The sequence below is a fragment of the Rhea pennata genome, chromosome 1 (assembly GCF_028389875.1).
Source record: "Rhea pennata isolate bPtePen1 chromosome 1, bPtePen1.pri, whole genome shotgun sequence".
Lineage (NCBI taxonomy): Eukaryota > Metazoa > Chordata > Aves > Rheiformes > Rheidae > Rhea > Rhea pennata.
The window spans coordinates 104,419,251-104,438,573 of record NC_084663.1 but is presented as its reverse complement, the minus strand read 5'-3'; the positions used below and the strand labels follow the sequence as shown (position 1 = coordinate 104,438,573).

Below are 19,323 nucleotides of genomic sequence, written 5' to 3'. Positions count from 1 at the left end.
GAAATGTTTCAGAGATGGGAGCCAAGAAAGGATGAAGGGAATCGTGACAAAATGAGAAAAAAAATGAATCAGATCCACTGATTTCATTTTGTTTTTTTCCTGGTTGTATAATTGTCTTTCAACAGAATGTTCAATTTAGAAAATAGAAAACCTAAGTATTTTGACTTTTCTGAACAAAAATTGTTTTCTTTTAACACTTTGGGAAAAATTTAAGATTGCTAATGTTTTTAATCCACCTCCAGCTCTTGCTTTAGCCAAAATGATTTGTTAAGTTTTGTCTGAGTTCTGAATAGTTTTAATCTTCCTTAACTAATACCTTTACCAACATATGTAGTATTTGCAAAAAGACTTCACTTAAAATAAAGGGTAAATGCTCTCATATTTCCGCAGAGTATTACAAACCAAGACTTTAACAGGTCAGATCTCTGGGAAAGGCTTCGATGAGGCCACTGAAGAACCTCTGGGGTCACCACGGATTCTGCAAGCAGATCAGCTGGATATCTGACTAGAGTGAAGGGTAATGCAGCCTGTAGACAGGCAGCAACCTGCAACAATACTGAGTACTACAAAGGTATAAGGAAGCTGGAAAAGCTGGAAAATCATGAGTTTAGCAATAGAATCCCACCACAATGGCTGCAGCAAACATCCGGTGGACAGTTTGACCAAGCAGTGACAACTGTTAATGCTTAGTAGCGTACACAGCTTGTCAGTTCACAGGAAAGATGAAACACTTAGGATTAAAGAGAAAACTTGTTGATCTGATTTTAAAAGTCCATGTAAATGATTCTTTTGCTGTTTATGGTACATTAGCTGGTATTCATCGCATGCTCCATATTAAAGCTCTATAGGATATGAATCTTTTTAGTTCTCAATTGTTCCTCACTAGTGAATTCTGGAAAAGCAATTGCACCTTAACGACCATCCTTTCCGATAAAAAACAAGGCAGAACAAAACCTCCTCGATAGGCTGAATCTTCCCACTAATCCTAAAGAGTTGAAGCACCTACGTACCATTTTTTTTAGAACACTTACTCTAGGCTCACAGCTTGGGCTGGGTGAGTGATTTTGTCCTCTTGTGAATGTCCCTTAATGTAGTTGTCATTTTGCTTAACTGTTTGCCTTTCAACTGTTCTTGTCGCAAGGTGAGATCAAAAGCTGCTGGTCTTGAATATCAACCTTTCAGATGACATTGCGGTGCCATAAAGTGTCAGCTTTACAAGGTGTTCACTCGCTTTCACAGCGAGCCTATAGGACATTCTTGAAGTTGCAGGTCTGTGCCATCTTTCTAGTAATTCCTTTGTCTGGAAAGATTAAATTCCCTAATTTATAACAGTTGCACAGCTGTGGTTGCCTATTTTGTATTCTTCTCCACTCTCCTTGCTCACTTGAGAGATTGCTTCTGAGTGGAATACGCTTGAAAAAGGGTTACCACCGTATTGCCATATACTTTATGCATTGCTTCAGAGCACCTTTTCCTGCTTGTACTTTATTGATACTTGAGAAGATTGTTCCTGCGATATGGAAAATAATCTACAGACCCACACTGATCTCATTTTAAGTTATTCTTGATTTTGTGCTTTCTTTCTACAGAGAACTTGCATTTAGCTGGTGCTCTTTAAAACCTAGTCAGGATTTGCTCTATGTTCAGGTAACCCATGCCAGCTTTTGGATGCTTCTCTACACTTCCTGGATATTTAAAGTGTACAGAAGGAGAATCTCATGCACAAAATACTCATTCAGGCCCTGTGAGCATTTTCCCAAAGCAGAGCCCTCGCCGTGGCAGTCTGGAGCGCCTGAACACAGCTGTACTCATTTGCCATTTGTTTGTTTGTACTTGCTGAAGTGCAGGGGACTTTTAGAGAATAAACTGCTGGGTCAGTCCATCTCAGTGCCAAGCAGCTATGGCTTGAAGTGAGCTACCAGCTGGAGACCGGATGGAAAATGAGTGAAAATTGTGTGCTTTAGATTCAATTTTGTTATAGTCAGCTTTAGAACTGTTCTAAGGAGTTGTTAATAGGTGATTTGTAGATACATTGTATTCATGCAGTGTTTGTAAATATATTTTTAACTCTCATGTTTTATCTTTGTTTTATGTATCACGTCTAGCAACTATCATGCAGATGCTTTGCAAACTCTCAATGTAAAATCAGATAGCATGCGTAATCTCATGCTTTAATTTTTAATTGACAATATTGACACTATTCTGACAATTTGATGTCAGAAAACTTTTTTGGCACACGCATGTCAAACCTGCTGGCTCACTGATGGGATGATGGATGTTGACAGCCCTGGTTCCATTAGAGACTTACATAAACGTAGATCATCGGGTTACAGCTAAAAGACAACCTGCAAAATCTAAATCTCTTTCTTTTCTAGCCATTTCAGTAAACTGTTCAAATTCATTTTCCCCAAACAGTGTTCCCCAAAATAATGCTCTTGGAGACTTTTTATTCTGAACCTGAATAAGGAGAAGTTTTAGCTTTCCTGCCACCTCACCATTGTCTAATACCTCCAGCCTGTGGTAGTGGTATAAGGGTCTCGGTAGGTGGCATATAGTTCTCATGTGCCAGAAATTGAGGTTGTTCATAACAGTCATACCTTCTGACTAACAATCATGTCACTGGCTTAGTGGGAAAGAAATTCATGTGTCCTTCTGGTAAAGTAGTACACAAGTCGTGTGAAGACTGATGTTTTGTCATATTTCATAAAAACATTGAACTGAACCATCACAGCTGAAACAAATCTATGCACAATACGTGGGTCCTTGCTGGCTGGAAAAAATGCAACTGGTCACTCCAAGATGGCATTGATTGCCTCCCAGCTTGAGCTCATCTTTGAGCAATATTGTGACAGTGGCATTTTTAAATAGGAATCTTGCCTAAAGAAGGCCTTTTTACCTTTGTGTAATTAAAAAAAATGTGCATATAACTAGAGTTGAACCTGTTATTTTAAATTGCCAATTATTTCTTTTCCCTAGCTTTTCTTGCTCTGTGGAACATTTTCACAATTCAAGAAAAGAGTATCCAAAGTAGAGTATTTTTATACTTTTAACTGATGATTCATTATAAGTAAGTAAGTAATGAAAACACAGAAAACCATGTTTAGGCAATGTGCTGCCTCCCACTTGTGTGTTGCAGTAAGGTAGTTGATTTTTGACCCAGGCCCCAGAGTCACAAGACTGAGATAGCACTCTTGAGAACTCATTGTATCAACCGCTGTTGTTGCTAAACTAGAATAAGAAACTGTGCTGTAGGAAAGACAAGTTGTATAGACTGAGTGGCCTCTGTTTTGCCTGTATGCTGGTTTTTTTGGAAGGTCTGAATTGGGTGAGATAGGAACTTCGAGAACCTTTCTCCATTCTCAATCCATTCTCAACAAAAGTCTGGTTTTTTTTGGAGGGGGGGGGATTTGAGCTAATATCGCTGAAGTTTGATACGTATTTTTATTGGAAATAGATTAGAAATTTAATGTATGAAATATATTTCCAATAAAAATACGTACCAAACTCCAGCAATATTAGCTTGACTCCAAAAAAAAGAAGTCTTTTATATTAACCAATCACTGTAGAAATAGCATAATTAGCTTTCCTTACTCTGTGCTGATATTCTCTACGTTTCCAAATACGGGTTTTGTTTTGTCCTGAAAAATGATGTATCTGCTGCAATTTCAGGAGATCTCAAAGCCCTAACTTCTGTTGTATCACTACATCATACCTTTGTACTTATTCCACTGCCTTCAAGCAGTGGAAAATGCTCATGAAAAGACAGTGCTGAAATCCTTAGGTATGTTAGCTAGCTGCCTGGGCAAGATGAAAGCACCTCCAAGAAAATCCTCTGGAATGGTTGTTGGTCAGCCCTTAAAAGTATGATAAGCCATATGCTTACAGCTCTTTATTAAAAAATAAATAAATAAATGACGTGTCCAGAACTTCATTTTTTACTCAGAGAAGAAGAACGTAACAGCTTAGTAATCATCACAACAGAAAGCACTTGGGAGCATAAGTGACCAAGCATATATTTAATGTAGATCGATAATGCCTGTTACTGATTTAAACCAACAGAAATTCTAGCTAGACTTCTATTAGAGATCTCCATTACTTTTTCATTGTGTTAACTGCATAAGTAACTGTTAGTATGGTAAAATGCTTGTATTTTGGGGGGAAGAAAGCACATTTTGTGTCCTAAATTTGTGGTAAGTGGTGGATTTGATAGGGTTTGTGTGTATTTTTCTTCCCACAATAGCTTTCTCTATTTATAACTATTTGGATTATATGTAAATTTTTATGCACTTTATCTTTGGAACACTGATGTGCAGTAAGAAAATTCCATTATTCTCCTCTTACAGATGAAATGAGGAGACAGGAAGGCCCAGACCCTCAAAGAAATGAAATTGTCTAATTCCCTAAGGGGTTTAACAGTTTGTGGAGGTACGAAGAATTGAGCATAGAGCTTTGAAGTGGAAAAGGACACTAAGCTCTAAACCAATTTTGCACTTAGGAGAAGCTGAAAGTTAAGTAATTGCCTATCTTAGTGGTGGGAAAATTTAAGTTCTTTATAATTATTTTTGCATTTGTAACTTGAATCGGGCATTTAGAATGGTGGATGGGCATCCCTTTTTACTTTTCCAAATTAAATAAGTAAATAAAAATCGCTGGATACTTGGCTCCATTGCAGGCTTTTTAAACTCAAAAAAAAAATAATACTATGGCCATAGTGTGAAAGGAGTAAAAAAATACAGAGTCATTTATGCTAGATTCCCAGGAATGAAGTAGCATTGTTTGTGTATACTTTTTATTCCATTGTCTCTCTTTCATTTTTTTCCTGTTTATCCTAACGTCCTTAAATACATTATTTTCTCAAATTTTTATCTGCAGTCTCTTTCCATTGAAATACAGTCTGAATCAATTACCTGCTGAGTTGTTTCTTATTTTTTGTTGTAAAAACATACACCTGAAAGGTAGCGAGTGAAGGCTATAACAAAGATTCCCTCTATTGCTATAATTGCTATGTAACGTAAATTCTGGAGTTGAAATGATCTGCAATACCTGTATGTTCTTGTCCTTTGAAACATTTTAGTAATTTCTTAAACAACTTAAAAAACCCCAACAACCTGGAATGCAAAGTTTGGGGGGTAATAACAGTTTTTTGTGTTGTTTCTTCTCGCTCTCCTAAAATGCTGTCTTTTTATAGTAAGTTTCTGCAATGTTCTCATTAACTCTAATTTTCTCTGCAAGTGGTTTTGTTACTGGAGCATGTAATAGTTAGGAGAGCACACACTGTTTTGTTTTGTTTCTTTTGTATACAGTGTTTCAGCAAACAGTATGTGAGCAAACAACAGGACATTCTTTCTGGGGATTAACTCTATAATATGCCTGTTACCCAGATGTGGGACTAAATTATTGTCATTTAAGACAGCAAACTAGGGAAGGCCATTTGACCCAGTCAAAGACTTTACTTTCTATGTATCAAATAATGTTCAGGCAAAATTTTCTCTCTTTAAAGCATGCTAAATGGATAGTTTGGCACACAGGCTGCTTTGTTGAGTTTTCTTTCAAAATAAACCAAAACAAATTGTTAAGTATCAAGAGTTAAACTATATTCTTTGATCTGTAATTAATATTTACCACACTCTTAAGATTGTGTTTAAAAATGAAATAAAATAATAGGGCCAACAAACACTTTTATAGTTTCCTTTCTCAAAATTTCCAAGGCACTAACCTTTTAATACAGACTCAATATAGAAAAAAAATACAGGAAGGAGATTAATTTCTGTAGATGAAATGTACAATAGTAGCAGTACAAATTTGTATTTGTTACAAGAAATATGATGAAATTTGGTTTACGATATCATTTCCTCTAAATTAGATAAAAACAAACAATTAGCACTTTATCTCCTTTGAGATAAGTTTGCATTATTTCATATAAATTGAGAGAGAAAGCCAGGAAACGGTTCAGTATATTGAGATGTTTCATCATGCTAGCCTTTTGTTTCTAATATTAGAGTTCCTTTGGTAAGACAGGAGGCCCAAAATAATGTATTCACCTTACAGATGAAATAGGTTAACTGAAATACTAAGTTGCTTTCTTCCTCACCCAAATTTACTTGGTATTTTTCTCTTTGGGGGTCTGGTCTTACTGAAACCGATACAAAAATTCTTGACTGATTTGAACAGTAATTTCCACAAGATTCTCTTTTTTTTTCTTTATTTTCCACTTGCACAGTTTTACGTGTCTCTCAGTTTAATGTGCCCTGCTTTTGCCTGCCGTCATACTCTGAGGGGGTCAGCTTAAAAGCCCATGGCTTTGTGATTCTATGCAAGACTGGAAAGGATAAATGATTATCTTATTTAATCTCTGCTATAGGCTTCTTGCATAAGAGTGAATAAAACTATAGGCTCTATTTTCCCCCTCAAGTATGGTTATAAACTTCATTTACCTCATAGGGCTATTGGGCAGCCAGGCTCATGAGAGAAGCGAAAAGCCAACGTGCCAAAAAGTTGCTACCTCCTCTCTTTGCACACACGTTCTTCGTTACGGGTTGCTGACAAGCAATGACATTAGTAGCTTGCTGTATTGGACAATGAAACATCCTAATTTATCATTTTTCCTGAGAAACATATCTCTGAAGAAACAAAAGTGAAGAGAGGAATTTGTTTTTCTTGGTGTTTGTAGCCACATTTATAATTAGCCTGATAAACTGATTAGAATATATAACCTAAGCATCAGACTGAAGCATTGACCTCGCGATACTCATTATTCATTTTACTACAAAAAGTAAAAAAAAAAGAAACAAGCAAACAACCCCAAAACCAAAGATGAAAATAAAAAAGGAAACAAACATGAGATGAACTCATGAGGCAGATGTTTCTAAACTGGACAAAATAATGATAATTATTCTGCTACCCATAGTCTTGTCACATACTGATAGAAAATCAGTTTTAAAATCTGTGAAAAGAAGTTGAGCCATGAATTGTGAGAGGGAAAAAAAAGCCTTTCTCGACTGAAAACAGCTTGTGGCTAATGAGAAGTGAACCTGTCATTTCTACTGGAAATCAGCATTGGTCCTCCTCAAAGCATCGCAAAACCACCTTGTGATAAAATAAAGATAACTTTAGCTCCAGCTAGGCAAAATAACTGAAATAATACCAAGATACAGTATGATGATTATGATATTAAGATGCCTTCTTCTCATTGCAATAACTTAATTGCTTATTATAATTTAACTTTGTATAACCTTGACATTTGACAGCGAACCTTGTGACTTTCTCACTTGGTATAAGGGAATTGGTATGCGGTGCATCAGAACCGTTCTTTCTTCACTAGTACACTCCAGACAGTAAGATAGCAACATAGTAGTGTATACCTTAATGGATGTATATGTCCCAACCTGGCAATGAAGTGTAGAAGCGTTGTTGTCTAGCCATTTCTCGCAAAGAAAGCAAGCAAGCTGCATCGGTCGGCATCGCTGTAGAACAGTCAAAGTCACGTTCTTCATCTTGATCATATCTGTCAGTCACCTTAGTTAATTGAAATGTTGTGTACTTTACTCCGAATTTATCTAAAAAGTTGTGTCCAGCAGAATACTCATAATTAGGATGTTCTGAGCTTTCTACCCTCTTATAAAAATAAAATGTCCCTTTAGTATTTACTAAGTAGCATGGAGGGGGGAGGGGTCTGTTTGTTTGATCCAGAGTAAAATTTATGTGAAAGACCTGAGTTTCTCCTCCCCCACCCCAGTTTATATCTTCTTATCCTCTGGCTTATACTGCCACCTTCTATCTCATCAGCACAACAGGGTTAATTCCTGTATTCTCAGCTGCTCATATGCATCATGCTTTCTTTTCGTTCTCTAAAGCCGACAGTCGGCAAAGCCCTGAGAGTGTATATGTGTGCATAAGGGAGCCTTGGCCTTTGCAAGCGTGGTGACTCCTCCTCACTGTGCAGTCCCGTATGGTAGTTTTTCTTCTGATGCACCTGCTAAAGTGAGTCTCAGTATCTGCCAAGTACTAAATCTGCTACTGCGCAAGTATGAAGTTCCCATGGGTTTTTTTCCCACACTTGTGGGGAAACCAGAAATAGGGGAATACTAATGCCACTGTATAATGCACGGGTAAGATCTGCTCTGGTGTGCAGCAGGGCATTCTCACTACTCATGTTCAAGGAAGGGAAGGGCTGCCGAGCTGTTCTGGGAAGGGAGCAGCCTCAGGAGGGGGACAAATAAAAGAGCTTCGTATGCTCAGCCACCACAGTGCCGACCGAGAGGGGGATGCAGCTGGGAAGTGCTTCATGCACTGATGAGCAGTGTGCAAAGTGCTTGGAGGTTTTCTAGTGGATGCTGCAGTTTAACTTATAATTAATTATTACTAAGTCACACGCTACGTTCTTCATTCCTTTGTTTCTCATGCACATTGATCGTAGGAGGTTTGCTGGAGTAAAGAACAACTTAGTTCAGTGTTTGCTATTGTTGTGAGTGTGGTTTTGTCATTGCCATCATTGCTTTTGTTTTTCAACAAGATAAATTAAGCATAGTACAAAAATTCTTGTGAGACAGTTGTATTTGGGACATTGCCAAGTCTGATTCATAAATTAAGGCGATTTAGGTAGACTTGGAATCAATCCTAAAATTTTGAATTCATCATAGTATTCTTGGAAATCCAATCTTGTGTTTTTGGTTTTACCTCCTAAGTGTGTCCCAAATTTACACATCAAATAAAAAAAAATCCACAAACAAAAATATTTATCTTTTTAGAATTCACTTTCTTACTAGAAGATCTTCTCCCTGAAGAAGAGTTATATTTTGGTGAGGGAACAGAAATGGTCTGAAGTTGTTTGTAGAATAACGAGTATGTGTTGTTTAATAGTATGTATGCACAAACCACAAGTTTTATGTCATTTGAACAATGTATGCAAGAAACTAGTACAAATTTTCATTGACAAACTCAAATAGAAGCATTCTGAAGTTTATTTTACCACTATTTCAAGCCCCTGTCCCCTGTAAGTGCATATCTCTGTCCCCTCTCAGCAGTATGTGATGAAATCAGATGAGAAAAAGTGAAAACATATAAAACCTATGTTTTATAGTCTGGTTAATCCAAATCTTTTTATAAGTTGAATAGCATCAATATTTCTTTTGTACAGATTGGTTAGCGAGGCATCGATCGACTGGCTTGCTTGAGGCCATGTGACAAATCAATGCTAGATTTAGGAATTGATTTTGAAATCTGAGATTTGGGTTAGTTCCATGGGGTTATGTCTCATTTCCATCACCACCATGAAAGGCAATATGAATATTGTTTCACAACTAAATTTTCTACACTAACAGAAACTTTTATCATGCTCTGTTTGACAACAAAGCTTCAATAGGAATGAGTTTCTTTTCAGTATGTTTTTGAATATATTTTCACGACCTCTTAAATTATAGATAAGTCTGAAGAAGGCAACATTAATCTTTGGTGTTTCAATTCTTATAAGGCCTTTGATTTAAAACCAGATGGCATCTGCATTAATAACAAAACTTATTCAAATCCAACCTGACAAATATTAAACAGATCAGAAGCTGACTGGAAACGGTGGTGAAAACATAATGATAAATAAGAAATCAATGTGACTGAACAGTCATATTTCTGTGCTTTTTCTGCATAGGGAATACAGTTGGTTCTGTAGTATTCAGGTGGTTTTTGGAGATTTGTTTTTAGAAACACCATAGGAAACCAAATCGTTACCAGTGAAGTTTGCAGATGCCACAAAAACTGTGATACGTGAAGTAATGACGAGCACAGACGTGAATGTTCCAGTGCAGCGAAACATGGGGACAGACATGGAAGAACTACTGGATCCACACTTCAGTAGGAAGATGACAAATTGCAGATGGCACAGAGAAGAGCCACGGACTAATTAAAGGATTAGAAAAACATGCTTTCTGCGGAAAGACTTAGGAGCTCAATTTATTTAGCTTATCAAAGAGAAGGTTAATGGGTGATATGATCACAGTCTCTAAGTATCTACAAAAGAAATAAAAATTTGATAATAGAAGGCTCTTCAGAGCAGGAAAAAAGATTTAACAAGAACTAATAGATGCTAGTTGCTGTAATGAGACAAATTCAGGCTGGAAATAAAGCACGATTTTCTTTTTTAAACAATGATGATAGTTGTTCGCTGAAATGAGTTACAAAGGTGCCAGTAAGTTTTCCATTAGTAGACTTTTTAAATAAAGGTGGAATGCTTTTTTAAAGGACATGGTGTTATTCAGTCTCTGCTCCCAGACTTAAGACAAGAAAATTTAAGAACTGTATTAAGAGGTGTTCATACCAGAATACCACGGTAGCTTCTGGATGTTGAAATGATGAGAAATGTATTTCTTTTAAAGGTTAAATCTGAGTACACTAGCTGCAGTTTGGCAAGGGCTTAAGGCTTACCCAGTTCCTGAAGGTTCATCACCGAGTATTTTTGTTTTAATGGTACGACCCACGTTGATCAGCACTAGCATACTCAGTGAAAGGTGAAAGGAAGGGTGAAAGGTTTTTGTAGTGGTAGTAAGTTATACCAGCACTAAAAGTATTTTAAAGCAAGTCACTTGGAGGATGTTTTCCTGATTCCAGTGTAGTGGTCTCTAGCTGTGGGTTACTGTGTGACAGCAGGAGCCTGCTGTCCCCAGCAGGTACCTGGAAATGGCTGGGAATACCCTGTCTGCCTCCCTGATGGCTTGGCGCAGCCTGCTTCTCATTGCCTTGGGCACCTTCTTGGCATGCTTCTTGGACACAGGCTACTTCACAGAAATGAGACCTCTTCAACAAGCTAACATCAGTCCCTTAGGACCACATCTGATCCTCAGTGTAAAGCACCTCTCCAATGCACTGTGTTAAATGGCGCAATATTGGAGTTTACTATAGTGGTCTTCTATCTGCTGTAGGCTTTTACAACCTTTTCCTGCAGCCCCAAACTCACTGCTTCAGTAACCCAAGTAAGAAAGTGATATAAGTAATAAAGTAATTCTCATGCATGTTTCTGTGTCTCTGCTTTCCCATCACTTACTAATAATTTGGACTTAATTCAGAGGTGTGCAGTATCGCTTCCTTTGCTCTTGCTCTATTTTTCCCTGTTCCACACAATTCCTTCCACTTGGGCTATTTTCCAGGTTAAATGGACTTGCTTTCTCTGTACCTCTTTTTCTGCTTGAAGCTTCCTGTGAAGCTATGTGCATCTGCTGCAGATCCACACAGCTTCTGCAGTGGTAAGGGACCGGATGAATGCTTAATCAAAGAAGGTTACATACTATCCACTATGTTGGTCAAACAAGTCTGTGACATGACCGTGATTAGCAAATGGTAGATTGTACACATACTGAGACCTTCCATAATAATAACAAAAAGAGAATACAGGGTTAATTCTAGGGAGATTTCCCAAATCATGTTAATAGGATCCTGAATCATCTTTGCACAATAGTCCTTTATTAAACTGTCTTTCATTGCTGTTCTTTAACGTAAATGGGTTCTTCTCTGGAACCAGCTTCTGCTTAATGATGTGAAAGTAGCTTTTTGTATGTAAAACATATTTTACCCCTATAGCCTCTTACCCACAGCTCATTCTTCAGAAGGTTATTTCTTTGGTAAGATGACTGTAATTTAGTGGAAGTAATAACAGGCTGTGTGCATTTTTCTGGATTTTTAAAATTCTAATTTAAGCGATAAGCAATTTATGCAATATCTTGAGATTCCTTGACACATTGGAATTGAAAGAGGAGAAATGGAAGGAAATGACAAATCTTTTCTGTTTTCTTTTTCTGCTCTTGTTTATGATTTTTCACTCATCAAGTATTTCTCAACGTGTGGTTTTCAGGAAGTAGGGTTTGATTAATGACATGTCAGATACAGAGGATGTCATGAAAATTTTGGCATTTATTGTTTGCAGTACTTAAATTAGCCATAGTATTTCCAATATTCCTTGTTTATTATTTAGTCTAAGTTCTGTTATGGTAAGTGTCAATATATAGCAAATTTTGATCTTTAGACGTCTACCGGAAGTTGATATTTATACAAAAATGATACATTCTATTTTTTTTAAAACCCAAGGCAAGAAATCTGGTTTTTTTAATAGAATATTTCATGTAATTTCATTTATTGAGGCAGCCTTTCCTTCGCACTGCTGATAATTTATTGTTTTCTTCAGGAGGTAAAAATTTAAGTATTAGAATATTTCTTTTTATATAAATGGAGTGCTTATTAAGCGTATCAAACTATTAAAGCACTAATGGTTTTTCTAATGTAGATGCTCATATACTGGGTGAAGGCCTTCAAAATCATTTTGCATAGGGTAATGGACAGCCACCAAAGCCTGGCTAGAATTACATTTTAGGCAACATCAGCAAGTGAAAGAGTAATTTGGTTATTAATTCCTTATTTGTTAATTCTTTACTTTGGTAATCTGAAAACCTGTATAATAGATAACAGGTTTAATTTTACCATGTCTCCAAAAAGGGAGGCACTCCTCAGTTCTAGCTTAACTGGGAACAGCTCCAATGAGAGCCCCTAAAGTAGGATGTTTCTGGTGGGGTTTTGTGCTGGATTAGTGATTTCCTATTGGTATAAATAATTTTATATTCACAGCCTCCTTTTTTTGGTGTACTTACATGACACACTTATGAACTAGTTCACTTCTGCAGAACCGCAGAGAGCTTTTCCCCTTTCGACGCATCCCACTTGAGTGTCAGTCTTGGCATTGCGCTCCGTGTAGTAGCAGCGCTACCTAACGTTGAATGGCTCTGGTGTTAATGGGACCTGGGCAAAAGAAGGAGGAGAAAAAGGATGCATTTAATTTAAAAGTAGTGGATTGTCTGTTTTTTACATTGTATCCTTGAATAAATTAAGAATAGCTCCCAGTGATGGTGCTTCTTGCTTGTTATTGAAGAACTTTTCCTTACCCAGGTCAAAAACGTAACCCTTGCTTTTACTAGCGCTCCCTTGTTGCATTAGTCTTGTCAGAACGCGTTGAACTGTTTGACTGTTTGCGCTACTTTCACAATGCACAAAACCACACTTTCATCCAACTCTGTCCCTTGAAATGCTTGCTATTCAATCCCGCTATTCAAGAGCTGGAGGATGCCGTTCCTGCGCTGTGCAGAGGCCTTTGGAAATCTTCCCCACGACTTTTCAGCAAGCACTTAGCGTGGCTCATAACGCGCTGGGATGGAATCGCAGAGGAGGAGGAGAGCTGCTACGTCACCAGTTCCGTTTTCATAGGAGATCAGGCCGTAGTCCCTCGGCGGCGGATGTACCCAGCATTAAATTCGCACCGCGTCTGCTCTCCAGCAGCGTTCCAGAGCTGGCAGGAAACGCGCCGTCCTGAGAGTTCTTTAAAAAGCACAAAAAGAAACAGCGAGTCTAGACTCCCCTTTCTCGCTGATTAAAAAAAAATCCTGTGTGGATTTTTTAGTGATGTTTTAAATAGCCATTTAATTATGTTATCTCCACTGAGACATCTTTGTATGAGTGTAGCATGTGAGCCCTGTGTAGAGGCATATCCTGAATGTCTGGATTTGTATGTATGCCTGAGGAAATACAGACTGTGGAATATTTCCTTGAAGCTAATTAATATGACTTATAAAAACAACAAAGGAAAAGAACAAAATAACCCAAACTCTTAAATTAAGCTAGCTGTTTCTCTGATATAGACTATATTGCTAATATAATTTCTTTTGATTTATTATACTATTTCTCTGGACAAATCACACTGAATTCAGACTGTCGTCTGTGGGAAGTTGCTGCAAGAAATTCAGCGCTACAACTTAAATTCTGTCTTTTTTTCCCCCCTCCTCCCCCTCTCCTTGTCTCCTTTCCCTTCCCTCCTCAGGCAGCCAAGGGCAGTTTCCACTTACACAGAATGTCACGGTTGTTGAAGGGGGAACAGCAAATTTGACCTGCAGGGTCGATCAAAATGATAACACCTCCCTCCAGTGGTCAAATCCAGCTCAACAGACGCTGTACTTTGATGACAAGAAAGGTAAATTGTTTCCTGAACTCATGATTCTGCATCATTTTTCTGAGAAATAATTGTTTAAAACCATTTCCACCTAATACTTCAATGTGACAATATTTGCCAGCAATAATTGCTCTTAGCTATAATTATTAAATAATCTTTGGGTTGCAGGTCAATCACTGAAGAGCTTTTTTGTGTATAAAATTTCATATTTAGAGAAAAGAATAATATTTGAAATTTTTATTGCACGTTGATTTGGAAAACGTTGCAAAATATCTTGGGAGAGTATTTGTGGGTGATGAGAGGTTGACAAGGGAAGGAGCAGTCCATAAACCTTTTAACTTGCTTTAATTATTTTTTCATATGTGTATATTTTGCTTCAAGTGCACTGGAATTTTGTTTGGTTGTTAGTGTAGTCTGTAGTTGCTATGATAAAAGTACTTACGGTGCTAAACAAAGTTACTTCTCTCTATATAAATATAAGAAAATGCCCATATCTTTAAAAAAAGGGCATTGTCAGTGCAGTAGAATATATTTCTAAGACTTTTGTCTTCATCTGAAATGAAAAAGCAAATAATTACATTTTACATAATATAATGTTAACCTAAGGATTACTTTCGGGTCCATAACAAAATGAAAAATAAAGTAACGAGGAGTAAAATGTCCACCTTGCTTCAGTACTGCAAAAGCTTTCGTGTTGATTTCAGTGGTACAGAAGTTCAGCAGTATTTTATACTTAATTCTTACTTATTCTGGAAGGTGCTACATACTGTGGGATATAATTTAACTAGTGCAGTTGCTCCTCTGCTTAAAATTAAATAAGTGCTATCCAAATGTTTTGCTGAATGATTACAACACATTGCAGGACTGAGTTTCAGGAAGTAAATGTTGTGTGAATCTATGCACTTCAATGGAAGTAGAGTCTAAAACCAACCATTTCATGCAATCAAACTATGTTTTTTTGCTGTTAATGTAATAGTTGAATAGAATCTCCTTCTGGTGTGGAAGTGCTTCCTTTCTCTTTTATCTAATTTCCTGTAGCGTGTAATCATTTGACTTGTTATTTCTCTGAAACTGTAAGTACCTTTTGAATGTAGGGCTGAATGTGAGAGATTTATAAGATGCAAACTTTTATGTTTGTTGTCCAGTCCTGTACCCTTTACTCATATGGACCCCTTTATTTTATCTCTAGTGTTTAGTGATTTGGGGTGGGTAAATAATGTCTCCAAAAGCAGAGAGAACTAGTCTCTTTATAGAGGGCATAAATACTTGCAAAATCTCTATCTTTGATAAAATAAGTGACATTTTAAAGGATGTCAAGAAGCACTCAGGAGGACTGCAAATACATTAATTTTAACTATGTAACCATTTTGCTATGAACTTAATTTGCTGTATACTTAGATAAATCCCTACTTTTAGAAGAATAATTAACATTTGTACTACTTTTTAATATAAGGAATAGGAGCAACAGAATTTGAGTGGCATGAGGCATAGTAAATACTTAAAAGCAATTTATATTCCCTACAGGAAATGTGAGGAGTTGAAGTGTGTAAACTTAAGGGACCACACTCTTTATTGAACTTTTAGCTCTGTCCTAAGTCTTTGAGGAATACTTGAGGATTAGTCTATGGAAGGATTACTGCGCATCTGTTATACAGAAAAATGTCTGATATGATCAAGAAAAAAGTTAGGTTCTTCAAGAAGAGATATTTAATCTTTTTACACTGACAAAGCTTTGTATTCTGCCTGTGACGTTTCCAGACTTGCATATACCTAGGAGAGTGAGCAGCATAAGTCCTATGTAGAAATCTTTCTGCCATCTCTCAAATGGAATTACATTTTTTTCTGTGTGTGTATGTTCATGTCCTTAAACTGATACATTTAAGAAAGAGATTTCCTTTACAAAGTGATGCTTTTGATGCTTCCATTATTGAGCCTACAAGGAAAGAATATTTACTAGTTCTGAGAGCTTGGTGGTACTCTTAAGTATAAATTGTACAAGTGCAACTGAAAAGGCTTCCTCTCTCTTTTTTTCTTCCTCACTTGTCCCAGCCAGGCATACAATTTGGCTGTGGAAAGCAGCTTTCTAGTAGATCTAGTTATTCAATTTAATTTATTGAGATCAGTGCCTCACCCGCAGTTTTTTCAAGCATGTGTCTTAACTGACTTTAAGATCTTACTTCTCCTTTCAGCATCATGAAAACCACTATTTAATAGCTGTGTTTTTCAAATCCTGAAGATTCATGCGAGCCACTGAGAAGGCACCCATGGTGTAGGATTAAGTCCTCTGTAGGAAACAAAAACTTAGGGGAACTCCATTGATAGAGTTCATACCCATTAGAGCCAAATAACTCTGGATATTTCCACTTTTGAAACTAAACTAAAATCATATTCTTTTAACTTTACCACTTTTCAGTAAATTACTTTCTATGCATACACTCATGAGAATGATATGCATGGGAATGAGAATACATTTATGATGAAGCATTAAAAAAAACCCAAGAAGACACTTCTATTGGATTGTTTTATGTTTTAATAATTGTGAGAGATTCAGGAAAAACAGTGAAGGAGCCAGAATAGTATCAAAAGAAGGTCCTTGCAGCAGCAGCAGCAGATGAAGAAGACAGCTGTCAGTTTGCGGCAGAATTAGTGCCAAAAATAGAGCAAATTGTCCAGGCAGTGAAAAACCCTCTCCACAAGATTGTACTTGTTGAGACTCCATCATATTTGCTTCTTTCATAAGCAAGTTGGTTCTCCTCTCTTGCAAAGATGTTTTCTGACAGAAATAACATTCGGTGTACACTAGCAGGAACAGTCATTTGGTCAGATGGGAAGGAGTGTCTGCCTCTGAGTCCTGTATTTTCTGACAAGGAGTTTACTATTAGTCTCCGTTTTATTCAAAATGGATGACATATACTATGGAAAGCATGTTCATGTCATTTTACTTACTTTTGAGTTGTGATGCATTCATTGACATTGAAGTTAGGAATCCTAGTCTTCTTTTTTCCAATTTAGATATTCTTTTTAAGTATGGAAACAGCACTCAGTTGTCACTGAGCCAAATACAATGCAGCTTTTACTGTTAGTGTTACCCTATTCTTCTGGTTCTCCTTACATTCTTGCATGTCGTTAACTGCAGATTTTGCTCAGTTCGGGGAGGTTTTATGGTTGTAGGGATACCTCCCCTTCTCCCATGCACACACACCAATATAATACTTATGAAAGGTAAACATGTGAAAAAGGGACTTGAGACATTTTTGGCACCTGGCCTGTACAGTCTTGAAATGATACAGACAGGAAAAGAGGAGTAGAGTTTTGTTTCGAGAAGGACATTGAGTTCACTGCATTGAGACCACAGTTCAGTGGTGATTGTGAGGTCCTCATCATTTGAAGTAGAAGTTCTATTATGCATTGCAATTTTAAGGCTAACAGGTATTTGATTCATCATCGTAATGGAAGTGAGAGAAAGGAAATCCCAAGAGGCTTTCCTTATGTTCTACCCTGGCTGCATTCCCAAAATATTTGTTCTGTAGGAAAAGTGATATTTTGCTAGGGCAACTATTACTAAACACTTTTTTTGTAATTCTGGTTTGCTTGCTGTTATTAGTTGGTAAGTTGTACTGAAAATTGGCTTAGCAAAAAACTCAAACATGAGCTATTTTCCTTGGATAGATGTGACACTGGAGTATAAGAAAATGAATTGGCGTATAAGAAAATGAGTATCCAATAGCAGAGACAACGGCACAGACTCCTTAAGTGTCACAAATCTTGTCTTCATTAGGATTTTAACATGTTCGTCCTGGCAAAAGTTGAGTGTGAAAATCCTGAAAGACCATACACGTATGCATCATGCCTACCTTAGAATCATAGAATCAGTAAGGTTGGAAGGGACCTCTGGAGATCATCTAGTCCAACCCCCTGCTCAGCAGGGAAAGTAGATTATAGATTTATTTTAATAGCTAAGCAAGGTAAAACATTAGCTTCCCTCCATGTCTTATTTTGATACTCTAAAATGTATTAGAGCTGGAATGAACTTTGTCATCATTATTATTTTAACACATGCTAGCTAAAACGTGAAAATAAATACAGTTGTTCTTGTGGATGTGGTCTTACTGATAAGCAGTAATCTTCAGTATAATGTCTCTTTGTTGTCCTGTGTACTTCATCTTTTCTTCTTCCTTTAACCTGTATCTTCAAGGACATTGTGTATCCATTTAATTTTTAACTGTTAAGCTATTTCATTTGAAGCATAAAATCTTTACCTGTCAGTAAATTTAAAGAGCGAGTTGACTCACAAAATTGGATAAATAGTCTTAATCTTTAATTGGCTAAAGAAATCTTAACAGACCCCCCTCAGGTAGCTTTTGCCCTCTTTACCCCCTTCCTGGCCTCTCCCAGAGACAGAATTTTAAAGATTATACCTTCCCGGAAAATATGAATTCACAACTCACCCTGAGCAAGTTCAAGTTCTTTGGAAACAGATGCAAATTGCCTGCTGCACATGAGAGTTTTTCCCTACACAGTTTTCAATTAAAATGAATAATTACCATAGAAACCCCGGTATCACTTTATGCACCCAAGTACCTATAATTATACAGCTGCCTTTGGAAGAAGCACAACGTGCAACAATGCAGAACTGGCAAATACAATTTTAAATTAATATAGGTTATTCTATTTTACCTCCACTGGTGGTACTTCTTAAGGATGTGAAACAGGCAATGAACAGTGAGGCATAAATATAAATTCAGATGTATATCAGAAATGTTGTACTGTGGAAACACAGAGATGGTGGATGAAGAGAAAACTTAAAAGAACCTTCATTCAGTTTGCTATGGCAGCGTTTTTTCCCTACTCCCTTTTGGTAGGGGATGTAGATACAGATAGAGCAGCCCATTGAGTTATAAAGCACAGATGTTACTCTTATGTACTGTACAACTGAACGATGACTGTTGACGCAGAAGTAGTTTGATCTCATCAGTATGAAAATGTGCAATCAGACTACAAAAAAAGAGAAAAAAAAGAAGAGAGATGGTATCCGATATATCAGTTTTTCTCAGTCAGGCAAATGAAACTGTGGAAAATACCTGCTCTTTACCTTAACAGGGAGTTGGTGAGTCTGTTGATAATAAAATATGTTGTGTGTTGACATTGATCACAGTATGTTTGCCACAAACCAACAGACCAAATTTTTGATGAGACACATGCCTGATGCTAATCATCAAGTTGTAGCACTTTCATGTCTTATTAAGAGTAGCAAGCACATATTCCAACCTCAGGATTATTCAGCCTTCAGCAGCAAAATGTTTCTTTAGCTGACCTTTGATTATGTTACTTGCAACGGTACTTGGCATTTA

The 19,323-nt window shown here is 37.0% G+C and overlaps 1 protein-coding gene across 2 annotated transcripts in view; it reads left to right on the top strand.

Annotated features, from left to right (window-relative positions):
* Nucleotides 1-19,323, top strand: part of CADM2 (cell adhesion molecule 2) — a 664,728-nt gene that overhangs the window by 467,083 nt on the left and 178,322 nt on the right. For both annotated transcript variants that reach the window (XM_062572942.1, XM_062572932.1), the window contains exon 2: nt 13,844-13,993. In XM_062572942.1, the coding sequence (XP_062428926.1) occupies nt 13,844-13,993 (150 nt within the window). The remainder of the gene's footprint in view (nt 1-13,843; nt 13,994-19,323) is intronic.